The 26,992-nt window shown below is 42.3% G+C and overlaps 2 protein-coding genes across 3 annotated transcripts in view; both read right to left on the bottom strand.

The window, feature by feature from the left end:
* The window catches only part of mapk8ip1b (mitogen-activated protein kinase 8 interacting protein 1b), a 118,152-nt gene that overhangs the window by 72,871 nt on the left and 18,289 nt on the right, over nt 1–26,992 (bottom strand). Inside the window, exon 2 of one of the 2 annotated variants that reach the window (XM_021606791.3) lies at nt 22,870–22,931. The exons of the other annotated variant lie outside the window; for it this stretch is intronic. Within the exon in view, the coding sequence (XP_021462466.1) occupies nt 22,870–22,931 (62 nt within the window). The remainder of the gene's footprint in view (nt 1–22,869; nt 22,932–26,992) is intronic. 2 annotated transcript variants of the gene reach the window in all.
* On the bottom strand, nt 6,909–9,383 carry LOC110502468 (uncharacterized). Its single transcript, XM_036980420.2, has 3 exons — nt 9,226–9,383; nt 7,615–8,624; nt 6,909–7,479 (listed from the first exon to the last, which is right to left on the bottom strand). Exons 2-3 carry the CDS (start codon nt 8,537–8,539, stop codon nt 7,235–7,237), a joined length of 1,170 nt encoding a protein of 389 aa, XP_036836315.1. The 5' UTR covers nt 8,540–8,624; nt 9,226–9,383; the 3' UTR covers nt 6,909–7,234.

Below are 26,992 nucleotides of genomic sequence, written 5' to 3'. Positions count from 1 at the left end.
AATTTTGACCATTGACACTATTAAAAAATATATTACTGTTGGCAAAGAAACGAGGTGGTTCTCACTCAGTGACGTTTTCTAAATGTGGGACATTGTTAGAAACAAAATAATTCACACTTTTATCCAGTTCATTTTGGGCACTATAATGCAACATTGTGAATGGCACATGTATACAGTCAGCAACATGTTCATATTACATTTTAATATTGTAAAACATGTTTTAACATGACATCATACAATGTGAGAATGTTTGGCTTGGATGTGCTGGATAATAACAAGGAACGTATCCAGTAAACTCGTGTTTTTGCCCATTCTTATAGCCAAACATACTGTAACTCAGGAAACTTCTGAAACATTTAGGCAAGTGGTCTGTGGAAAATATGCACAGTCAGTTTGGGAGAATTTGTGTTGATAGTCTATATGTTGCCAAATGGCTATTTCATAAAGCACAGATTAAGCCCAGTTGGTACTAGAAATTTTGTTACATCTGTCAAATGTGTCTCACAGATTAACTCTGTCTATCTGCGCAGCCGATGTCCCCCCTATAATGCTGCACAGAAGTTAACACACTTGAATAATGCGACACGGCATGTAGACATGTTGAAACTGTTCGCAAAACTATGCTCATACAGGCTAGGACACTTTACAATGCAAGAAGATACCGGTAGCTTCCAGCTTTGTAGGCTAACTGTTCTTGCTGGCTTACAGCTGAAGCTATAATCAATTCACTAACCAGCTACTATGTTTCTAATAATATGCAAACCATAACGCAAAATATGCTGATTGAATATAGTTTTAGTGGCATTCACTTAATCAGTCTCTATCTCATGTCTCTCCCACAAATAATCTATTTCCTCAGGAAAGTTACTCAGGGCGCACCCCCTCTTGCCTTGTGAATGACGTCATTACTAGAACCGCCATAGGCCAACGTCCACTGACGTGCTTATTTATCCAAATTTTTATATCAAGTACAGAAAAGTATTTAGAGCCATTTTTAACACACATCACAACAGGAGAGACACAACACTACATAAAGAGAGACCAAAGACAACAACATAACAAGGCAGCAACACATGACAACACAGCATGGTAGCAACACAACGTGACAACAATACGGTAGCAACGCAACATGGTAGCAGCACAAAAACATGGTACAAGAATTATTGGCCAAAGTCAACAGCACAAAGGTCAAGAAGGTGGAGACAGCAATGCATCATACAAAGCAGCCACAACTGTCAGTAAGAGTGTCCATGATTGCGTCTTTGAATGAAGAGATTGCGATAAAACTGTCCAGTTTGAGGTGTTTGTTGCAGCTCGTTCCAGTTGCTAGCTGCAGCGAACTGAAAAGAGGAGCGACCCAGGGATGTGTGTGCTTTGGGGACCTTGAACAGAATGTGACTGGCAGAACTAGTGTTGTATGTGGAGAATGAGGGCTACAGTAGATATCTCAGGTAGGGGGGAGTGAGGCCTAAGAGGGTTTTATAAATTTGAACAACCAGTGGGTCTTGTGACGGGTATACAGAGATGACCAGTTTACAGAGGAGTATAGAGTGCAGTGATGTGTCCTATACGGAGCATTGGTGGCAAATCTGATGGCCGAATGGTAAAGAACATCTAGCCGCTCGAGAGCACCCTTACCTGCCGACCTACAAATTATGTCTCCGTAATCTAGCATGGGTAGGACGGTGATCTGAATCAGGGTTAGTTTGGCAGCTGGGGTGAAAGAGGAGCGATTACGATAGAGGAAACCAAGTCTAGATTTAATTTAGCCTGCAGCTTTGATATGTTACTTAGAGAAAGACAGTGCACCGTCTAGCCATACTCCCAAGAACTTGTATGAGGTGACTACCTCAAGCTCTAAACCCTCAGAGGTAGTAATAACACCTGTGGGAAGAGGGACATTCTTCTTACCAAACCACATGATCTTTGTTTTGGAGGTGTTCAGAACAGGGTTAAGGGTAGAGAAAGCTTGTTGGACACTAAGAAAGCTTTGTTGTAGAGCATTTAACACACAATCTGGGGAGGGGCCAGCTGAGTATAAGACTATCATCTGCATATAAATGGATGAGAGAGCTTCCTACTGCCTGAGCTATGTTGTTGACGTAAACTGAGGGCCTAGGATCTAGCCTTGGGGTAATCCCTTAGTGACAGGCAGTGACTGAGACAGCAGATTTTCTGACTTTATACACTGCACTCTTTGAGAGAGGAAGTTAGCAAACCAGGCTAAAGACCCAATGTATAGCAGCCAACCTGCATGCACCAATCCCATGCAATGAATGTGCTTGCTGAAAGCGAGACCTGTCTAGAACTCTTCCATACTCATATTATTTGACTTCTTCTGCTGGCTCTAGTGCTTAAACAGTTTCAGCTATCAACATAAACCAACTTTCAAATGTGCATTCTGCCCTAACTTAGATTCATTATTTTTTATATTATTTATACTTTTTATATGACAACCACATTTGCAGAAAACCATTCATTTCAAAGTCCAAAGACTAGAATGGTTAAACATCATCAAATTCTAGACGGTACTATGCTTTAACCGTTTATGCTATCAATTCCAAACTAAGGCTGAAGTGTGCAGATGGACCCAACTTATTGTGCTTGCATTCAGATGTGTTATACTATTAATTATGAACTAAACTAAGCAAAAAAAGAAACATTCCTTTTTCAGGACCATGTCTTTCAAAGATAATTCATAAAAATCAAAATATCTTCACAGGTCTTCAGAGTTTAAACACTGTTTCCCATGCATGTTCAATGAAACATAAACAATGAATGAACATGCACCTGTGGAATGGTCATTAAGACACTAACAGCTTACAGATGGTAGGCAATTAAGGTCACAGTTCTGAAAACTTAGGACACTAAAGAGGCCTTTCTACTGACTCTGAAAAATACAAAAATAAAGATGCCCAGGGTCCCTGTTCATCTGCGTGAATGTGCCTTAGGCATGCTGCAAGGAAGCATAAGGGTGCAGATGTGGCCAGGGCAATATATTGCAATGTCCGTACAGTGAGACGCCTAAGACAGAGCAACAGGGAGACAGAACGGACAGCTGATCGTCCTCACAGTGGCAGACCACGTATAACAACACCTGCACAGGATCGGTACATCCGAACATCACACTTGCGGGACAGGTACACAATGATAACAAAAACTGCCTGAGTTACACCAGGAATGCACAATCCCTCCATCCATGCTCAGACTGTCCGCCATAGGCTGAGAGAGGCTGGACTGAGGGCTTGTAGGCCTGTTATAAAGGCAGGTTCTCACCAGACATCACCGGCAACAACATTACCTATGGGCACAAACCCACCATCGCTGGACCAGACAGGACTGGAAAAAAGTGCTCTTCACTGACGAGTCCCGGTTTTGTCTCACCAGGGGGGATGGTCCGATTCACGTTTATCGTCGAAGGAATGAGCGTTACACCGAGGCCTGTCCTCTGGAGTGGGATCGATTTGGAGGTGGAGGTTCTGTCATGGTCTGGGCCGGTTTGTCACAGTATCATCGGACTGAGCTTGGTGTCATTGCAGGAAGACATCCTCCTCCCTCATGTGGTACCCTTCCTGCAGGCTCATCCTGACATGACCCTCTAGCATGACAATGCCACCAGCCATACTGCCCGTTCTGTGCATGATTTCCTGTGAGACAGGAAAGTCCTTGTTCCGCCTTGGCAGCGAAGAGCCCCGATCTTAATCCCTTTGAGCCTGTTTGGGACCTGTTGGAATCGGGGGGTGAGGGCTAAGGCCATTCCCCCCAGAAATGTCAGGGAACTTGCAGGTGCCTTTGTGGTAGAGTGGAGTAACATCTCACAGCAAAAACTGGCAAGTCTGGTGCAGTGCATGAGGAGGACAGAAAAGTCCTTGTTCCGCCATGGCAGCGAAGAGCCCCGATCTCAATCCCATTGAGCCTATCTGGGACCTGTTGGAATCGGAAGGTGAGGGCTAGGGCCATTCCCCCCAGAAATGTCAGGGAACTTGCAGGTGCCTTGGTGGTAGAGTGGAGTAACATATCACAGCAAGAACTGGCAAGTCTGGTGCAGTGCATGAGGAGGAGATGCACTGCAGGACTTAATGCAGCTGGTGGCCACACCAGATACTGACTGTTACTTTAGATTTTGATCCCCCCTTTGTTCAGGGACGCATTATTTAATTTCTGTTAGTCACATGTCTGTGGGATTTGTTCAGTTTATGTCTCAGTTTTTGAATCTTATGTTCATAAAAATATTTACTAATGTTTATGTTCATACAATCTTGTTATGTTCAAACAAATATTTACATTTGCTGAAAATAAACGCAGCTGACAGTGAGATAACGTTTTTTTCTGAGTTTATAAGAATTCTAAATATGCATAAAATAACATTGGTTTGAATTAGGACCATAAGAATACAGTGGTATCTATTCAAAATGGTCGTGTTCCTTGAAAGTTGAAGCTCCTTGGGTGGCATGTAGCCTAGCGGTTAACACGTTGGGCCAGTAGCTGCAAGGTTGCTAGTTCAACTTCTGAGCTGACAAAGGGAAAAATCTGTTGATGTGTCCTTGAGCAAGAATTTCTCTAAACTTGTTTTTGCTTTGTCATTATGGGGTATTGTGTGTAGATTGATGAGGGGAAAAAACGATTTGATCAATTTTGGAATAGGCTGTAACTTAACAATATTTGGAAAAAGTCAAGAGGTCTGAATACTTTCCTAATGCACTGTAGAACCATGACCTCACTTGGCCTGTTCTACCACTGGCCAGCTTCTTTTGGACCCTACTGCAACTCCCCACTAGTCAAGCTCCTGTTTATTTCAGGCCCTTGTTTGATCTGGCTGCTGAGTCTACCAATGTTTCCCAAACTCGGTCCTGGGGACCACAAGGGTTGGACTTTTTGGGGTTATACCCTAGCACGACTACACAGCTGATTCAGATAATCAACTCATAATCAAGCTTTGATTGTTTAAATTAGCTGTGTATTGAAGTAAAAAAAAAACTGCACCCCTTTGGCGTCCCCAGAATCGAGTTTTGGAATCGCTGATCTAAAAAATATGGTGGTTCAGCATATAACTTTCAGGGATGTTTTGCTCATTGTGTGAAGGGTGGGCACAGTCAGAAAGGAGGATTCCCCACTTTCAAGACAAACCAGTACAAACACTCTTTTAACTCCTATCTCCAACTCAGGAAAGGCCTGAAAGAAACAGGAGTTTGATTAGTGTGGATTTGCAGTAGGGTCCAAAAGCAGCTGATAATTGTAACCATTTATAGACTATTTAAGCCATCTGAGCTGTTTTTATCTGAACTGTCCTCATTAATGGGCTCCCGAGAGGCGCAGCGTTCTAAGGCACTGCATCTCAGTGCTAGAGACAGCACTACAGACACCCTGGTTTGATTCCAGGCTCTATTACAAACGGCATTGATTTGATGTTCCATAGGGTGGCGGACAATTGGCCCAGCGTCGTCCGGGTTTGGCCGGTGTAGGCCATACTTGTAAATAAGAATTTGTTCTCAACTGGCTTGCCTGGTAAAATAAAAAATATTAAATTAACGATGTCTGTGCCATGTCTCCCAATGTACTCTTAGATGATTTTAATATCCACGTTGATGCTATTGGAAAATGCACTTTTGCTGCTGTCTTTATATCAATCTATGGTCTTGATATCTTTCAAAATGTTACAGGTCACATTTCGATTTAGTCTGCTCCGCTGGTATATATTGCTCCTTGCAATATAACTGATGTTGAGCTCCCCATCTCTCATCACAAAGCCCCCCTTTCCAAGCAAAATGTCCATCTCACCATTTCCTTTAGACATTTTTAAAACAGAAAACCCATTGATCTCATGAGCCTTATTAATACATACCCCAGTCCTGATTCCCAGTCCCCTTCTGACCTCATCACTCAAATCAATGACTGCCTTTGCTCTGCCCTGGATATTAAATCAAATTACATTTTATTTGTTACACACGCTGAATACAACAGTGACATGCTTACTAACATGCCCTTAACCAACAATGTAGTCTTAAGAAAAATAAGTGTTAAGAAAGTTTTTACAAAAAATAAATGAACCCTACAGACGAAGAACCATATATGTGACAATTTTTCCATTTTGAGATAATCAGTTATTTTTATATTATTAATTGTGTGTACCACATTAGGTGTTTTATGGTTGAGAAATAATTCACCATACCCATATCTTCCAACAACAATTTATATTTTTTGGATATTTCAAATAATACTTTTTTTAATTACCGTTTTAATTTTTAGAATGTGGAAGAACAGTATATCTCCAGTGATGATTTCAGTTTGTGGAAGAACAGTATATGTGACATTTTGCATGACTCTTGTAAGATGTCCTTTTTTAACACCTGATATGATGTTTTAAGTACTTTCAAGTACAGATGCCCTTCATGTAAATAACTTAAATGCAATATGTAGTTAATTCATTTGTATGGAGGTTCATTTAAAGGTGGTCTATCAACTTTAGCAATGATGACTTTTCTTAAAAGTTGAGTCATGAAATCTTAGTCTCATTTAAAATGAAGCCCTCAAAGTGAACATACCATAGAACTACCAAAATAGAATACAATTAAATTAATTCAATCAAAACAAGCACAACTTGTAAATATCAAATAGGGATAAATGTGATGTGCCAATATGCATGTCCATTATGCAGGTCCCGAAGGTCAATATTACAAAACGTTCAGAAAACCATTCTCTTTGTGTTTAACACAATGATCAGCAATTAAGTTGTGAATTGCGTTAAACCCATGCTAAAGGCAAGACATGTCCTTCTGCACTGAGGTGACAGCAGTAAATAAGTATTAACTGCTTAGAGTTAATGCTAAATGTGGTGACAGAGAGACAGTGTATATTGTAATGAATAAAAAAAGGGAATCAAGATCAAATGAATACTCACATACTGTATGTGATGACTTATTTGTTTTTAATTAATTCAGATTAAAAAAGGTTCAAATGATCAAACAAAATAATTATCAACAGAACACATTGTACATAACATTTTCTACACTAGGAACAACATCTTAAAATTAAATTAATTCAATATATTGTGCTGGTTCAAATCATACACAAATTGATTCACATAGAAAACACCTACGATACATTTAATTTCCTACAATAGGGGTGACATGTCTTCTGAAATGTATACAGATTCAACATACTACAGTATACAGGTTCAGGGGATCATAAACTCACAGAAAAAACGTTTAATTATGTAGCTTGCTTTAACAACAAATTATTCACTCTGCAGTGATTCATAAAAAGAGCGTGCAGCAGCTGGCAAGTAGTTGAGCATGGTCATCAGATCTTGGTACTTGTTTTTTTTGATGGGCAGAGGACTCTCATATGCTCTAGGGTAGTGGCTCGCAAAATAGGGAGGTTGAGGTGTAGCTCCTTGTTTTGGTTTGGAGATCAGCCATGACTTCCATCCCTCAAATAGACTGTGGCTCTGTTTGGCGTACAGATTCCAAGGATCCTCAACTGAAATTAGAACAGAAACATTTTAAGTTCCTGACATCAATAACAACTTTCACAGTCAAGCATTAGGATATTTTATTGTTAGAACAACATGTTGCATGTTGATGGGATGTTAGTAAACTATTCTCTGTGCAATACCTGTGACTTTTAACCACCTCACTGAGGTGATCTGTAGTCCAGCTGGTCGCTTGAGGACAGAATCTGGGAGGTGCCTGAAGTCTTCACATTGCATCCTCATCACCTTGAATGGTTTTGCTGGTTGTGCTTCAAGTATCATCTTTGAAACATCATCAGGTGTATGAAGGACTGACACCTTGCGCCTCTTCTCGATGGTGGCAAAAGATCGATCACAAGGAAGAAAAGAATGACCAGAGACCATGAACTTCTGCTCAACTTGGGTAAAGTAACCCATAGAGACGAGCATCGACATCAGATTGAGCATCCGCCAGTTGTTATTCTGCCCACAGCATCTGTCACTGAATATGACCAACTTGCGCACCTCTGGTTTGGTGAGTGGCGTGAATTTTGTCTTCACCCACTTCATTATGCAGCTTGCCACCTCAATGGACCCTCGGTGTGCAATCCCCTCATGCCAAACACACATGTATGCAGGATCTTCTTTTCCAAGTTCCTGGATGCAAAAGTTAAAATTTGACAGCTGCCGCTGGTAGTAGACATTGGAGTGGGTCAGATTAGGGGTGTACATCACCCCCTGTAGATCCACAGAAATGACATGGCAGTCAGCATTGGCTTTAGCCCACTCAGTGTCACTTTGAAGCTGTGTGTAGGCCTTTTCGGCTTTTCGATGGTGTAACTCACTTTCAACTGCAATCTTCCTCTTCTCCTCTTCAGATGTTGCTGCTGACATCTTAGTGAAGAATGCGTCACATTTGCCACAGGTGTCACTCCTGGATTGGCCGAAATTGAGACTCTGCTGTTTGAAAATGTCCCTATAAACCCAGAATTTTGCAGATGATGTGGTATTATTCTCTTTGTAGAGTCGGTACATTCGCAACAAATTCAGATCAGGGCTGAGATATTCTCTGTGTACATCCCCCTTCATCCGTGAGTAGTGGTTCTGGGTTCTTGGGAAAGATAGAATGTGCTCCTTGATGCCCTCTTTCACTGTAGCATGTATCCGATGTGGCCTGTAAAGAGACAACAAGGTGTTGTTAAACTTGTATTCTCTCAATGGTCTAGGGACCTGCCTTAGAGTGCAACTGTGTCGCTATAACCGGGGTACAAATCCCGGTCACGCCATTGCCGTTTGTGGCCGGGGGTCCTGTAGGGCGGCGAGAATTAGGCCAGTGCTGTCCGGTGGGAGGGGAAGGTAATCGGCACTCAGTCCTCAATGCTCAGGTGGTAGTTGGACAGCTTAGTTACCATCATTTTGTTTAAAAGTAATAAACATTTTTATATTTTTGTTTCAGAATTCGCTATTCATCCATTCGATACTCTATGTTAATGTTTAGAAGATTGTTTAGAGCACTGCTATAGTGAAATAATCCAGGCTGGAATCCATAGCGCATTACCTATTGCTATGCTTCCCTCTTCCATCTTCTAAAGGAGACCTAGCCTCAGTAGCCTGATCTGGAGACCCTGCAACCTCACCTGCCTCAGCTAACTTTTCCTGAATAACCTGACCAAAACAATTACATTTCAATTAGCAGGTTATTAAAAACTAGTACAGAGAATACAATATGTTTGTAATTGATATTCATATAGACATTAATTCATATTTTCACTTGCCTGAAGACGGCTGTTGGTTAGCTGGAACACAGACATGAAAGTAACCTTGCACACATTCAATCTCTGGCCTGCTTGCTGTACATGGTATTTGATGGTTTGTTTCCGTCGTTTGTTCTCCTTTGTATCCTCAGGTTTACGTCTCCGTTTCACCTCATGCTGCAATAAAAATTGACAATGATGAATTCAGAATTTAATATACTGTAGCACATTCAGGATATTGCTTGATCAGGACCTCCATCTTTCACACACTCCCAATCTATACACAGAATGAGTTTGTATTGCACCATTGTGTAACACAGCACTTTTAGAGTTAACGTTAATGTACGTATCATTTCTGTCAAAGTTAAACTATGCAAGTGTTCAATATAGCTATTATAATAATAGGCGTTTTGTCTTATTTCTAACCTGTTCTAAGCCGGAGAGAATCAACGCTTGTTGTTTCTCGTATGGGACAGTATAGAACCTGTTGAACAGATGCAGCTTGCGTTCATCAGTCAACTTTCCACAATCCTTTCTGCACGTCGTGGAACACGCTCTTCCCTGCAGGATACAGTGTAACTAGCTAGCTACTGTAGCCATGTCGAATCATCCGGTGGACGGAGAAAAAGTAGCTAGCTATGTTTCTTCTATAATCTAGCAATAACATTTGTAACGATAATGTATGAGTTAGTAGCCAACAAACTTTAGTTAATATGTTTTCTCTATAGTTACAAATTAGACAACCCAGAACATACATGTTAGTTACTGTACTCTATAGCTAGCTAGCTTGATTGTTTGATATACGGTTCTTCCACATACCTCTTTTGGACAGCTTTTCCCAGTTTTTTCTTGACCCTTACGATTTGTATAGGGTTTTCCCGCATCCCGTAAGATCTTCATTTGCCTGTCTTTCCATTCTTTTAGTTTTGTTTTACGTTTCTTTCCCACATTTCTGCGATTTTCATCAGCAACAGAAATGTTGTGCGGTTGTCCGTCCATTCTGAGTGGTGCACATAAACGGTTATTCCACGAGAGCCTATCTTTAAATTTAAAATGATTGTTAATTAGCGCATGGAAAGCTTGTGAAACCGGTTCACTATAGAAAAATGGTGTCCAATAATGATTTTTCATGTATATCTCATTTAAAAAAAAAATGTCACATATATGGTTCTTCGTCTGTAGGATTCAAATAAAAAATAAATAAAAATAACAGTAGCGAGGCTATATACAGGGGGTACCGGTACAGAGTCAACGTGCGTGGGCACAGGTTAGTCAATGTAATTAAAGTATTATGTACATGTAGGTATAGGTAAAGTACCTATGCATAGATAATAAACAGAGAGTAGCAGCAGCGTAAAATGCAAATAGTCCAGGTAGCCAACGATGTTAAGATGAGATATCACTCAATCACATAACCTTCACGAACCATTCCAGTCTGGTTTCCGCTCCAAACATAACACTGAAACAGCCCTGGTCAAAATCAATCAACTCCCTCCATGCAGCTGACTCAGGGCTGCTATCCATCCTCATCCTCCTCGACCTGAATGCAGCCTTTCATACCATCTCCTACCCACTCCTCATCTATTTGGTGTTAAGGGTGTTGCACTCTCCTGGTTTTCCTCCTACCTCACTGACCATCAACAGTTTGTGCAACTGAAAAATCACAGATCAGGGTGCGTGACCTACCCCTGTGAAAGATGCAACATCAAAGTTCACTTCCATTGCAATGCAGATGACACCAAGATGACACCTCCCAACAAACCCACCACTCCCCTCCCTCCCACCTCCCTCATCAGCTGCCTTCAAGACATCCAGAGCTGGATGAGAATGAACCTCCTAAAACTTAACAGAAGAGGTCATGCTCATCTGCTCCAAATCCAACCTCTCAAAACAGTACAACCTCAGCATCACCATAGATGGTTTCCCAGTACCTCTGTCAACACAAGTTAAAAGCCTCTGTGTCACCCTGGAAAGTTCCCTCTCATTTGAACCCTACATAAAAACCATCACCAGGATATAATTTTCACGAAATACTCTTTCAAACACACACGGTCACGTTGTACTGTGCAATTATGGCTATTAGCAGGTAGCTAGACAATAGACTTGCCTAGAAGGAGGGTATGGGGAGAATTCTATCGTCAACTGTCTTTCTAAGTTAGGTTGGCTGTATCACGTGATTGTTTGCAATTTCATTTTCATCCACCAGAAAAGACAAAACAAATAATACCACAAAAAGCATTATTATATATTATCAAGTTGATGGCACAGTCATATAGCTGGCACCTACATAAAGCTGAGTGACTCATTCATTCATGGCTTTGGATCTAAATAAATAAGTACCAACATTCTTTCTGATAGTCTTAAATAAATACATGTTTTGGTTATCCTGACTGGGACATTATGGGCTATTAGCAGGACAATATACCTTTACCAACACCTCACTGTATTTTGATACTTTGTGACTTTGTGGATGGGGGCTCCGGAGTGGATGGGAGCTCCCGCAGTGCAAACAGATGCAGGTTCGATACCCGTGCCGGCCTCTATATGTAATTATTGGTGGAGAGTCATGTCATATTTTTCGATATACTGTAGGCCTACTGTATTCTTACTAGTGTTGAGAAATGTGATGTTAAAAGTGGTGTAGGTATTATTTATTTAAAGCACATATTGAAGTTAGAAGCAATAGGATTTGAAGCAATGGCCTGCAACTCTTTTAGCACCGCAGCAAGAGTGCAAAAAAGTAGGCCCAAAATGAAGCCTGACCTAAATTTGAGATGGTTTTGGGTGACAGCGGCAAAACCGTTGAGGCTAGAAACACAATTCAATCCCAGGAACGTTCCTAAGGTCTTTCCGGTCTGTGCAAGCCTACCCTTGACCATGTTGAACTAACCCTTAACAGTGAAAACAGTGAGTATTTCTTCTAACAGTAGACATTGACATCTCTCTCCATAGGAAAACATTGCCTGCTGCCATAACTTCAACCTGATGCCTATGTGGATTATGATTGCCATATCAATCGTCTTCAATAACAATTAATCAGGCCACTATTTATTTATTTATTTTATTTTACCTTTATTTAACCAGGTAGGCAAGTTGAGAACAAGTTCTCATTTACAATTGCGACCTGGCCAAGATAAAGCAAAGCAGTTCGACAGATACAACAACACAGAGTTACACATGGAGTAAAACAAACATACAGTCAATAATAAAGTATAAACAAGTCTATATACAATGTGAGCAAATGAGGTGAGAAGGGAGGTAAAGGCAAAAAAAAGGCCTTGGTGGCAAGGTAAATACAATATAGCAAGTAAAACACTGGAATGGTAGTTTTGCAATGGAAGAATGTGCAAAGTAGAAATAAAAATAATGGGGTGCAAAGGAGCAAAATAAATAAATAAATTAAATACAGTTGGGAAAGAGGTAGTTGATAGGGCTAAATTATATGTGGGCTATGTACAGGTGCAGTAATCTGTGAGCTGCTCTGACAGTTGGTGCTTAAAGCTAGTGAGGGAGATAAGTGTTTCCAGTTTCAGAGATTTTTGTAGTTCGTTCCAGTCATTGGCAGCAGAGAACTGGAAAGAGAGGCGGCCAAAGAAAGAATTGGTTTTGGGGGTGACTAGAGAGATATACCTGCTGGAGCGTGTGCTACAGGTGGGAGATGCTATGGTGACCAGCGAGCTGAGATAAGGGGGGACTTTACCTAGCAGGGTCTTGTAGATGACATGGAGCCAGTGGGTTTGGCGACGAGTATGAAGCGAGGGCCAGCCAACGAGAGCGTACAGGTCGCAATGGTGGGTAGTGTATGGGGCTTTGGTGACAAAACGGATTGCACTGTGATAGACTGCATCCAGTTTGTTGAGTAGGGTATTGGAGGCTATTTTGTAAATTACATCGCCAAAGTCGAGGATTGGTAGGATGGTCAGTTTTACAAGGGTATGTTTGGCAGCATGAGTGAAGGATGCTTTGTTGCGAAATAGGAAGCCAATTCTAGATTTAACTTTGGATTGGAGATGTTTGATATGGGTCTGGAAGGAGAGTTTACAGTCTAACCAGACACCTAAGTATTTGTAGTTGTCCACGTATTCTAAGTCAGAGCCGTCCAGAGTAGTGATGTTGGACAGGCGGGTAGGTGCAGGTAGTGATCGGTTGAAGAGCATGCATTTAGTTTTACTTGTATTTAAGAGCAGTTGGAGGCCACGGAAGGAGAGTTGTATGGCATTGAAGCTTGCCTGGAGGGTTGTTAACACAGTGTCCAAAGAAGGGCCGGAAGTATACAGAATGGTGTCGTCTGCGTAGAGGTGGATCAGAGACTCACCAGCAGCAAGAGCGACCTCATTGATGTATACAGAGAAGAGTGTCGGTCCAAGAATTGAACCCTGTGGCACCCCCATAGAGACTGCCAGAGGTCCGGACAACAGACCCTCAGATTTGACACACTGAACTCTATCAGAGAAGTAGTTGGTGAACCAGGCGAGGCAATCATTTGAGAAACCAAGGCTGTTGAGTCTGCCGATGAGGATGTGGTGATTGACAGAGTCGAAAGCCTTGGCCAGATCAATGAATACGGCTGCACAGTAATGTTTCTTATCGATGGCGGTTAAGATATCGTTTAGGACCTTGAGCGTGGCTGAGGTGCACCCATGACCAGCTCTGAAACCAGATTGCATAGCAGAGAAGGTATGGTGAGATTCAAAATGGTCGGTAATCTGTTTGTTGACTTGGCTTTCGAAGACCTTAGAAAGGCATGGTAGGATAGATATAGGTCTGTAGCAGTTTGGGTCAAGAGTGTCCCCCCCTTTGAAGAGGGGGATGACCGCAGCTGCTTTCCAATCTTTGGGAATCTCAGACGACACGAAAGAGAGGTTGAACAGGCTAGTAATAGGGGTGGCAACAATTTCGGCAGATAATTTTAGAAAGAAAGGGTCCAGATTGTCTAGCCCGGCTGATTTGTAGGGGTCCAGATTTTGCAGCTCTTTCAGAACATCAGCTGAATGGATTTGGGAGAAGGAGAAATGGGGAAGGCTTGGGCGAGTTGCTGTTGGGGGTGCAGTGCTGTTGACAGGGGTAGGAGTAGCCAGGTGGAAAGCATGGCCAGCAGTAGAAAAATGCTTATTGAAATTTTCAATTATGGTGGATTTATCAGTGGTGACAGTGTTTCCTATCTTCAGTGCAGTGGGCAGCTGGGAGGAGGTGTTCTTATTCTCCATGGACTTTACAGTGTCCCAGAACTTTTTTGAGTTAGTGTTGCAAGAAGCAAATTTCTGCTTGAAAAAGCTAGCCTTGGCTTTTCTAACTGCCTGTGTATAATGGTTTCTAGCTTCCCTGAACAGCTGCATATCACGGGGGCTGTTCGATGCTAATGCAGAACGCCATAGGACGTTTTTGTGTTGATTAAGGGCAGTCAGGTCTGGGGAGAACCAAGGGCTATATCTGTTCCTGGTTCTAAATTTCTTGAATGGGGCATGTTTATTTAAGATGGTTAGGAAGGCATTTTTAAAAAATATCCAGGCATCCTCTACTGACGGGATGAGGTCAATATCCTTCCAGGATACCCCGGCCAGGTCGATTAGAAAGGCCTGCTCGCTGAAGTGTTTCAGGGAGCGTTTTACAGTGATGAGAGGAGGTCGTTTGACCGCTGACCCATTACGGATGCAGGCAATGAGGCAGTGATCGCTGAGATCTTGGTTGAAGACAGCAGAGGTGTATTTAGAGGGGAAGTTGGTTAGGATGATATCTATGAGGGTGCCCGTGTTTAAGGCTTTGGGGAGGTACCTGGTAGGTTCATTGATAATTTGTGTGAGATTGAGGGCATCAAGTTTAGATTGTAGGATGGCTGGGGTGTTAAGCATGTTCCAGTTTAGGTCGCCTAGCAGCACGAGCTCTGAAGATAGATGGGGGGCAATCAGTTCACATATGGTGTCCAGAGCACAGCTGGGGGCAGAGGGTGGTCTATAGCAGGCGGCAACGGTGAGAGACTTGTTTTTAGAAAGGTGGATTTTTAAAAGTAGAAGTTCAAATTGTTTGGGTACAGACCTGTAAGGATGACCTGTGTTGATTTTAATTCCTGGAGTAACCGGAAGTGGTTAAATTGACCCAAACATTTTTGGGATTTCACTCTCTACAGTTAGTGAAAAACATTGCATTCAACCATCTGTTAATCAGTCAGTTCTTAATGTAAAGACTTGAAACTCAGGATTCTGTATAAGGGTGTCCCAAGGAGGATATTTGTTTACTCTGAGCTTCCTGTGACAACCTGGGTCATAGCGGCAGTGTCTATTTCCAATAAGTTTAAACATTGATTTAACGTCACCAAATGGACAGGCCGAAATCAACACCAACGAGCGATGGAGAGGAACCACTATCACTGCTCGGCCATCCCGAAAACAATGAGCAAGTCAATTGGGAATTTCAGCAATATATTAGAGCATGTCCAAATCGTGATGGTAAATGCCAATTGTAAAGTATTGCTAATGGACAGTGTACATTTACAATACATTTAACTAGGGATTTACCAACACCTAATGGGCAGGCTGAAATAAACACCAACGAGCAAAGGAGAGGAACCACTATCACTGCTCGGCAGTACCGAGTTCAATGAGCAAGTCAATTGGGAATTTCAGCAATATATTGGAGCATGTCCAATTCGTGATGGTAAATGCCCATTGAAATGTATTGCTAATGGACATTGTCCGATATTAATAATACATTGCCAGTCTTAACATGTTGCCAAAATATTCCTTTTGGACAGTGTCCATTACACATTTGCTATATTGTCAGTGTGACCATGCTCTTCTGCAAGTTGACAGTGTCCAATGCCAATACATATCCATTAGCACTTCCCATTATGAAATTGACAGGTTGAATCAACACCAACGCGAAATTCTGACTTCCTATGATCAAACATGACAAAAATACCTCCTTTGATTCAGTTGGTTGATTCAGGCCATCTCTACATTATTTTTTACATTTTTATTTCACCTTTATTTAACCAGGTAGGCCAGTTGAGAACAAGTTCTCATTTACAACTACGACCTGGCCAAGATAAAGCAAAGAAATGTGACAAAAACAACAACACAGTTACTTATAAACAAACGCACAGTCAAATAACACAATAGAAAAATCCATGTACAGTGTGTGCAAATGTAGAAGAGTAGAGAGGTAAGGCAGTAAATAGGCCATAGAGGCAAAAAAAATCAATTTAGCATTAACACTGGAGTGATAGATGTGCAGATGATGATGTGCAAGTAGAGATACTGGGGTGCAAAAGACCAAGAGGATAAGTAACAATATGGGGATGAGGTAGTTGGGTGTGCTTTTTATAGATTGGCTGTGTACAGGTACAGTGATTGGTAAGCTGCTCTGTCAGCTGATGCTTAAAGTTAGAGAGGGAGATATAAGACTCCAGCTTCAGTGATATTTGCAATTAGTTCCAGTCACTGGCAGCAGAAAACTGGAAGGAAAGGAGGCCAAAGTAATTGTTGGCTTTGGGGATGACCAGTGAAATATACAGTGCCTTGCGAAAGTATTCAGCCCCCTTGAACTTTGCGACCTTTTGCCACATTTCAGGCTTCAAACATAAAGATATAAAACTGTCTTTTTTTGTGAAGAATCAACAACAAGTGGGACACAATCATGAAGTGGAACAACATTTATTGGATATTTCAAACTTTTTTAACAAATCAAAAACTGAAAAATTGGGCGTATAAAATTATTCAGCCCCCTTAAGTTAATACTTTGTAGCGCCACCTTTTGCTGCGATTACAGCTGTAAGTCGCTTGGGGTATGTCTCTATCAGTTTTGCACATCGAGAGACTGAATTTTTTTCCCATTCCTCCTTGCAAAACAGCTCGAGCTCAGTGAGGTTGGATGGGGAGCATTTGTGAACAGCAGTTTAAAGTTCTTTCCACAGATTCTCGATTGGATTCAGGTCTGGACTTTGACTTGGCCATTCTAACACCTGGATATGTTTATTTTTGAACGATTCCATTGTAGATTTTGCTTTATGTTTTGGATCATTGTCTTGTTGGAAGACAAATCTTCGTCCCAGTCTCAGGTCTTTTGCAGACTCCATCAGGTTTTCTTCCAGAATGGTCCTGTATTTGGCTCCATCCATCTTCCCATCAATTTTAACCATCTTCCCTGTCCCTGCTGAAGAAAAGCAGGCCCAAACCATGATGCTGCCACCACCATGTTTGACAGTGGGGATGGTGTGTTCAGCTGTGTTGCTTTTACGCCAAACATAACGTTTTGCAATGTTGCCAAAAAGTTCAATTTTGGTTTCATCTGACCAGAGCACCTTCTTCCACATGTTTGGTGTGTCTCCCAGGTGGCTTGTGGCAAACTTTAAACAACACTTTTTATGGATATCTTTAAGAAATGGCTTTCTTCTTGCCACTCTCCCATAAAGGCCAGATTTGTGAAATATACGACTGAATGTTGTCCTATGGACAGAGTCTCCCACCTCAGCTGTAGATCTCTGCAGTTCATCCAGAGTGATCATGGGCCTCTTGGCTGTATCTCTGATCAGTCTTCTCCTTGTATGAGCTGAAAGTTTAGAGGGACGGCCAGGTCTTGGTAGATTTGCAGTAGTCTGATACTCCTTCCATTTCAATATTATCGCTTGCACAGTGCTCCTTGGGATGTTTAAAGCTTGGGAAATCTTTTTGTATCCAAATCCGGCTTTAAACTTCTTCACAACAGTATCTCGGACCTGCCTGGTGTGTTCCTTGTTCTTCATGATGCTCTCCGCGCTTTTAACGGTCCTCTGAGACTATCACAGTGCAGGTGCATTTATACGGAGACTTGATTACACACAGGTGCATTGTATTTATCATCATTAGTCATTTAGGTCAACATTGGATTATTCAGAGATCCTCACTGAACTTCTGGAGAGAGTTTGCTGCACTGAAAGTAAAGGGGCTGAATAATTTTGCACGCCCAATTTTTCAGTTTTTGATTTGTTAAAAAAGTTTGAAATATCCAATAAATGTCGTTCCACTTCATGATTGTGTCCCACTTGTTGTTGATTCTTCACAAAAAAATACAGTTTTATATCTTTATGTTTGTGGCACAGTGGCACAGTTCAAGGGGGCCGAATACTTTCGCAAGGCACTGTACCTGCAGGAGCGCGTGATACCGGTGGGTGTTGCTATGGTGACCATGAGAGCTGAGATAAGGCGGGGCTTTACCTAGCATATACTTATAGATGACCTGGAGCCAGTGGGTTTGGTGACAAATATGTAGTGAGGGTCAGACAACGAGAGCATACAGGTCGCTGTGGTGGGTAGTATATGGGGCTTTGGTTACAAAATGGATGGCACTGTGATAGACTACATCCAATTTGCTGACTAGAGTGTTGGAGGCTATTTTGTAAATGACATCGCCGAAGTCAAGGATCGGTAGGATAGTCAATTTTACGAGGGTATGTTTGGCAGCATGAGTGAAGGAGGCGTTGTTGCGAAATAGGAATGCCGATTTTAGATTTAATTTTGGATTGGAAATGCTTAATATGAGTCTGGAAGGAGAGTCTACAGTTTAACTTCTTATGATATAGGGACGCTTGCGTCCCACTTGGAAAATAAACAGGGAAAATGCAGTGCGGCAAATTCAAATAATGATAAAATCAAACATTCATTAAATCACACATGTAAGATACTCAATTAAAGCTACACTCATTGTGAATCCAGCCAACATGTCAGATTTTAAAAAGCTTTTCGGTGAAAGCATTATGAAGCTATTATCTGATGATAGCTCAATGTCAATAACGAGCGTAGCATATTTCAAACCTGCAGGCGCTACACAAAACGCTGAAATAAAATATAAAACATGCATTACCTTTGACGAGCTTCTTTTGTTGGCACTCCAATATGTCCCATAAACATCACAATTGGTCCTTTTTTCGATTAATTCCGTCCATATATACCCAAAATGTCCATTTATAAAGCGCGTTTGATCCAGAAAAAAACAGCTTACAAAAACATTTCAAAAGATGCCTATAAACTTTGCCAAAATATTTCAAACTACTTTTGTAATACAACTTTAGGTATTTTAAAACGTTAATAGGCTATCAAATTGTAGATGGGGCAATCTGTATTCAATACAGCAAGTAAACAAACCATGCTCCTTTTTACGTCTTGCGCAACTCTCAATAGTGTAACGTTGTTCCAGGGTGTGCTTCTTCTTCGTTGCACAAATGGTTCCTATCAAATATCCCTTGGCAAAGACAACTGAGGGAGCAGTCAGAGGCAAAAAAAATAAAAATAATTCTGAACAGTTAGTCCTCAGGGTTTTGCCTGCTACATAAGTTCTGTTATACTCACAGACATGATTCAAACAGTTTTAGAAACTTCAGAGTGTTTTCTATCCACATCTACTAATAATATGCATATCTTATATTCCTGGCATGAGTAGCAGGAAGTTGAAATTGGGCACGCTATTTATCCAAAAGTGAAAATGCTGCCCCCTATACCTTAAAAGGCTAACCAGACACCTAGGTATTTGTAGTTGTCCACATATTCTATGTCAGAACCGTCCAGAGCAGTGATGCTAGTCGGACGGGAGGGTGCGGGCAGCAATCGGTTGAAGAGCAAAAGACCACTTAGTTTAACTTACCGTAAGAGTAGGGGTGTTAACCCCGGTGTCCTGGCTAAATTCCCAATCTGGCCCTCGTACCATCATGGTCACCTTATAATCCCCAGTTTACAATTGGCTCATTCATCCCCCTCCTCTCCCCTGTAACTATTCCCCAGGTTGTTGCTGTAAATGAGAACGTGTTCTCAGTCAACTTACCTGGTAAAATAACGGGTAAAAAAATATATTAAAAAAAATTGCATTTAAAAGAAGTTGGAGGCCATGGAAGGAGTGGTGTATGGCATTAAAGCTTGTTTGGAGGTTTGTTGGCACAGTGTCCGAAGAAGGGCCAGATGTGTACAGAATGGTGTCGTCTGCTTAGAAGTGGATCAGAGAATCACCAGCAGCAAGTGCGACATCATTGATATATACAGCGAAAAGAGTCGTCCCAAGAATTGAACCCTGTGGCTCCCCCTTCGAGACTGCCAGAGGTCCAGACAACAGGCCCTCCAGTTTGACACACTTAACTCTATCTGAGAAGTAGTTGGTGAACCAGGCGAGGCAGTCATTTGAGAAGCCAAGGCTATTGAGTCTGCCGATAAGAATGTGGTGATTGACAGAGTAGAAAGCCTTAACCAGGTCGATGAAGACGCCTGCGCAGTACTGTCTTTTATCGATGGTGGTTATGAAATAGTTTAGGACCTTGAGAGTGGCTGAGGTGCACCCATAACCAGCTCGGAAACCAGATTGCATAGTGGAGAAGGGACGGTGGGATTTGAAATGGTCAGTGATCTGTTTGTTAACTTGGCTTTCAAAGATGTTAGAAAGGCAGTGCAGGATGGATATAGGTCTGTAACAGTTTGGGTCTAGATTGTCTCCCCCTTTGAAGAGGGGGATGACCATGGCAGCTTTCCAATCGTTGCGGATCTCAGACGATACAAAAGAAAGGTTGAATAGGCTAGTAATAGGGGTTGCAACAATTTCGGCAGATCATTTTAGAAAGAGAGCTGATTTGTAGGGATCCAGATTTTGCAGCTCTTTTAGAACATCTGCTGTCTAGATTAGGGTGAAAAGAGAAGGTTGGGGGGGGGGGGGGGCTTGGAAAGTTGTGGCAGAGGGTGCTGACATGTTGGCCGGGGTAGGGGTGGCCAGGTGGAAAACACGGCCAGCCGTAGAAAAATACTTATTGAAATTATCGATTATCATACATTTATCAGTGTTTCCTATCCTCAGTGCAGTGGGCAGCTGGGAGGAGGTACTTTTATTCTCCATCGACTTTACAATGCCCCAACACTTTTTGTAGGGCAGGATACATGCCATTTGCACATGGTTCACTGACTTTAGGGTTTGGAAGCCAACTTCTGATGATCATATATGGCAAATGGACATAACATCCTGATTTAGTACGTTCAATACTTATATAAGCCTTTTGGACAATTCACATGCCATTTGGACATAGTTCTGTTACTTTTCTGTTAGGAACCTGAGTTCCTATGATCATACATGGCAAATGGACATAACACCATGATTTAGTACTTTCAATACTTTCAGGCATACAGCAGGTCAGCCACCAGGGGGAGACTCATCAAGGCCTGGTGACAGACAGAGTATACATCACTAGGCAATGGCTCCCTCTGCTGGACATGCCAAGTCTCGACGGGCTCTCCAACCAAGGCTATTTGCGGTTGGTGAGTAATCAAGGGCGGATTTCTCACCAGCTGTACGAGTCCCATAAAGCTGCCAAAAGGGCAGTGCACAGGGGAGAGACTGGGGGAAGAAAGGACTCCCGTAAAGTTGGGGATGATTACAGACATAACAGGAGTGAGTTCAGTTTTTGATCCCCACAGGATACGGCAAGACCCCGAGCCCAGAAGATGGTATCCCAGAGAGGGTCTCATGGGGGAGACCTATTATTTTCTTTTTAACCATTAGTTTAATAAACACCTTTGAAACTGAGCTAATCTTAATCTGTCCGTGTCTAATCTGTGTAAACATTTTGACCCAACCCCCTGGTCTGCCACAATTTATATATGCCATTTGGACATTTCCTATGCCAGTTGGACATAGTTCTGTGACTTTTGGGTTCAGAACCCGACTTCCTTTGATCATATATGGCAAATGGACAAAACATAGGCCTTATGACAAACTCGCATAAAATAAGACAAATCTATGTTCATGCCGTTCCTACATATGTATAATTGACAAAAAAATGTATTTAAAAAACGGTCCAAAACACATGTTTTACGAGGTTTTAACATTTTGAAACATTTTTAAGATTTCACACTTGAGACCTGACTTTCAGACCATTTCACATATGAAATCCTACAGTGGAGTGCGCTCGCCCCCTTTTGGACTTTTGGTTTATAACACCGAGCATCTGACATGTTCCATTTTCTATATGGTTTTGACCAACTGCCGCCCAATTGAATGGTATTTGCGATTGTGTATATGGTTGGCCCAATGCCAATAATATGCCATTAATTTTGTCAATTTCATAGTGGATCCCCTTACCTTCCTTCCCGGTAGGGTTAGAGTTACAGTTTTGGGCCTACCTGGCAGATGTAAAGTGTCTAGGCTTTGAGTGTCCTGCCCCTCATGTAGGTCCAGTTTATCCTGACTCCATGGTAGGTTTAGAGTTCCCATCCTTCCAGTTAGGGTTACAGTTCCCTTCCTTCCCGGGTAGGGTCAGAGTTCCACTCCTTCCCGGTAAGGTCAGAGTTCCCTTCCTTCCTTGTAGGGTCAGAGTTCCCTTCCTTTCAAGTAGGGTCATGTTTTGAGTTCCCTGCCTTCCAAGTAAGCCAAGTATGTCATGACCCTCAAGTAGGTCTAATATATCCTGCCCTGCATGGACCGCAGACCCGCTCCTTATTGGGTACGCAGCATCCTAGCCTGCCAGGCTTAGAGCCCACTGCGATGCTAGGCCAATAGTTAGCTTGTTAGCCCCATCTGCAGGTCTGCAGTCTCATGCCCTGCTTAGATCTCAGCACCCTGCACAACAAATTTCTTGGATAGCTAGCAAGCAAGCCTAAATGGAGCAAAAAACAGCTAGCTGAATTTCAACAAAAAAAATAAACAGATAATGATACAAATTCTTACCTCCACACCAATCGGGAAAGAGGGATTTGTCCTGCCAAAGCATCAATTGCCCTGTTTAGTCCCTGAAAGAAAACAAGTTGAAAAATAAGATTTCAAATCAAAATCAAATCACATGTTATTTGCCACATGCGCCGAATACAGTGAAATGCATATTTACAAGCCCTTAACCAACAATGCAGTTCAAGAAATTTTAAGAAAATATTTACCAAAAAACTAAAGTGAATTAAAGTAAATTAAAGTAACACAACAAAACTACATAACAATAACAAGGCTATACACAGGGGGTACCGGTAGCGAGTCAATGTGTGGGGGTACAGGATAGTCGAGGTCATTTGTAAAGTGACTATGCGTAGATTATAAACAGCGAGTAGCAGCAGTGTAAAAATAAAGTGTCATTGTGAATAATCAGGATGGCCGTTTGATTAATTGTTCAGCAATCATATGGCTTGGGGGTTGAAGCTGTTAAGGAGCCTTTTGGTCCTTGACTCTGGTACCGCTTGCCGTGCGGTAGCAGAGGGAACAGTCTATGACTTGGTGGACTGGAGTCCTTAATCTTTTGGGCCATCCTCTGACACCGCCTAGTGTATACAGTTGAAGTTGGAAGTCAACATACACCTTAGTCAAATACATTTGAAGTTGTAAGTTTACATACACTTAGGTTGGAGTCATTAAAACTTGTTTTTAACCCACTCCACAAATGTCTTGTTAACAAATTATAGTTTTGGAAAGTTGGTTAGGACATCTACTTTGTGCATGACACAAGACATTTTTCCCCAATTGTTTACAGACAGATTATTTCACTTATAATTCACTGTATCACAATTACAGTGGGTCAGATGTTTACTTAAACTAAGTTGACCGTGACTCTAAATAGCTTGGAAAATTCCAGAAAATGATGTCATGGCTTTAAGAGCTTCTGATAGGCTAATTGACCAATTGGAAGTGTACCTAAGGATGTATTTCAAGGCCTACCTTCAAACTCAGTCCCTCTTTGCTTGACATCATGGGAAAATCAAAAGAAAACAGCCAAGACCTCAGAAAATAAATTCTAGACCTCCACAAGTCTGGTTCATCTTTGGGAGCAATTTCCAAACGCCTGAAGTTACCATGTTCATCTGTACAAACAATAGTACGCAAGCATGAACACCATGGGTCCACGCAGCCATCATACCTCTCAGGAAGGAGACTCGTTCTGTCTCCTGGAGATGAACATACTTAGGTGCGAAAAGTGCAAATCAATCCCAGAGCAACAGCAATGGACCTTGGGAAGATTCTGGAGGAAACAGGTACAAAAGTATCTATATCCACAGTAAAACGAGTCCTATATCGACATAACCTGAAAGGCCGCTCAGCAAGGAAGAAGACACTGCTCCAAAACCGCCATAAAAAAGCCAGACTACGGTTTGCAACTGCACATGGGACAAAGATCGTACTTTTTGGAGAAATGTCCTCTGGTCTGATGAAACAAAAATAGAACTGCTTGGCCATAATGACCATTGTTATGTTTGGAGGAAAAAGGGGGAGGCTTGCAAGCCAAAGTACACCATCCCAACCATGAAGCATGGGGGTGGCAGCATCATGTTGTGTGGGTGCTTTGCTGCAGGAGGGACTGGTGCACTTCACAAGGAAGGACAATTATGTAGATATATTGAAGCAACATCTCAAGACATCAGTCAGGAAGTTGGTTGCAAATGCGTCTTCCCATTTAACCTGAGTTTAAATGTATTTGGCTAAGGTGTATGTAAACTTTTGACATTCACTGTTTATGTAAACTAAGCAGTACAGAACAGCAGCCTCTGGCAAGACAACGGGCGACAGTCTATGTATATTTGTAATCAACAGCTGGTGCACGATGTCAAAGGAAGTCTCAAGGTTTTGTTCGCTTGAGGTAGAGTATCTCATGATAAGCTGTAGACCACACTATCTACCTAGAGAGTTTTCATCTGTATTTTTTGTAGATGTTTTGCTAGCACAGACTGGAATAAGTTCCAGGATTCTTCCGATAGCATTGAGGCGTACACCACATCAGTCACTGGCTTCATTAATAAGTGCATTGATGACGTCGTCCCCACAGTGACTGAACGTACATACCCCAACCAGATCCCATGGATTACAGGCAACATCCCCACTGAGCTAAAGGGTAGAGCTGCCGCTTTCAAGGAGCAGGACTCAAACCCGGAAGCTTATAAGAAATCCCGATATGCCCTCCTACGAACCATCAATCAGGCAAAGCGCCAATACAGGACTAAGATTGTATCGAACTACACCGGCTCCAACGCTCGTCAGATGTGGCAATGCCTGCAAAGGGAAGCAACCGAGAGCTGCCCAGTGACACGAGCATAACAGACGAGCTAAATAACCTCTATGCTCGCTTTGAGGAATGTAACACTGAATCATGCACGAGAGCATCAGCTGTTCCGGACGACTGTGTGATCACGCTCTTTGCAGCCGATGTGAGCAAGACCTTTTAACAGGTAACCAACGACGGCCCAGACGGATTACAAAGACGTGTACTCCGAGCATGTGCTGACCAACTGGCAAGTGTCTTCACTGACATTTTCAACCTCTGCCTGTCATAACATGTTTCAAGCAGACCACCATAGTCCCTGTGCCAAACAACACTAAGGTCACCTGCCTAAATGTCTACCAACCCGTAGCACTCATGTCTTTATCCATGAAGTGCTTTGAAAGGCTGTTCATGGCTCACATCAACACCATTATCCCAGAAACACTTGACCCAATCCAATTTGCATACCACCCTAACAGATCCACAAATGATGCAATATCTATTCCACTCCACACTGCCCTTTCCCACCTGGACAAAAGGAACACCTATGTGAGAATGCTATTCATTGACTGCAGCTCAGCGTTCAACCCCATAGTGCCCTCAAAGCTCATCACTAAGCTAAGGACCCTGGGACTAAACATCTCCCTCTGCAACTGGATCCTGGACTTCCTGATGGGCCACCCCCAGGTGGTAAGGATAGGTAACAACACATCTGGCACGCTGATCCTCAACACAGAGGCCTCTCAGGGTTGTGTGCTCAGTCCTCTCCTGTACTCTCTGTTCACTCATGACTGCATGGCCAGGCACGACTCCAACACCATCATTAAGTTTGCCAATGACACAACAGTGGTAGGCCTGATCACCGACAACGACGAGACTGCCTATAGGGAGGAGGTCAGAGACCTGGTAGTGTGGTGCCAGGACAGCAACCTCTCCCTCAACGTGATCAAGACAAAGGAGATGATTGTGGACTACAGGAAAAGGATGACCTAGCATGCCCCCATTCTCATTGACGGGGCTGTAGTGGAGCAGGTTGAGAGCTTCAAGTTCTTTGGTGTCCACATCACCAACAAACATGGTCCAAGCACGCCAAGACAGTCGTGAAGAGGGTAGGACAAAACGTATTCCCCCTCAGGAGACAGAACATATATGGCATGGGTCTTCAGATCCTCAAAATGTTCTACAGCTGCACCATCGAGAGGGTGCGTCACTGCCAAGTATGGCAACTGCTCGGCCTCCGACCACAAGGTACTACAGAGGGTAGTGCGTGCAGCCCAGTACATCACTTGGGCCAAGCTTCATGCCATCTAGGACCTCTATACCAGGCGGTGTCAGGAAGGCCCTATAAATTGTCAGACTCCAGCCACCCTAGTTATAGATTGTTCTCTCTGCTACCGCATTTCAAGCAGTAATGGAGCGCCAAGTCTAGATCCAAGAGGCTTCTAAGCAGCGTCTACCCCCAAGCCATTAGATTCCTGAACATCTAATCAAATGGCTACCCAGACTATTTGCATTGCCCCCCCTCACATATTACCTAAATTACCTCGACTAACCGGTGCCCCCACACTTTATCTCTGTTAAGTTACCTCCTGTACATAGCCTCGCTACTGTTATTTTACTGCTGCTCTTTAATTATTTGTTACTTTAATTTCTTATTCTTCTTTTTTTTATTTTATTTTTTTAACTGCATTGTTGGTTGGGGCTTTCATTGCAAGGTCTACACATGTTGTATTCAGCACATGTGACAAATAAAATGTGATTTGATTTGATTTTGTTCTGACTGGGATTATTATTATTTGACCCTGCTGATCATCTATGAACATTTGAATATCTTGG

The sequence above is a fragment of the Oncorhynchus mykiss genome, chromosome 6 (genome assembly GCF_057628025.1).
Source record: "Oncorhynchus mykiss isolate SJ-2025 chromosome 6, ASM5762802v1, whole genome shotgun sequence".
Lineage (NCBI taxonomy): Eukaryota > Metazoa > Chordata > Actinopteri > Salmoniformes > Salmonidae > Oncorhynchus > Oncorhynchus mykiss.
This window is presented reverse-complemented; position numbering and strand designations above follow the sequence as displayed.

Excerpts from the sequence above, each read along its gene's own strand:
- LOC110502468 (XM_036980420.2), bottom strand. The coding sequence starts at position 8,539 with ATGAAGGGGGATGTACACAGAGAATATCTCAGCCCTGATCTGAATTTG. Across the intron at positions 7,480-7,614 it reads GAGGTGGTTAAAAGTCACAG|TTGAGGATCCTTGGAATCTG; the intron begins GTATTGCACAGA and ends TTCTAATTTCAG.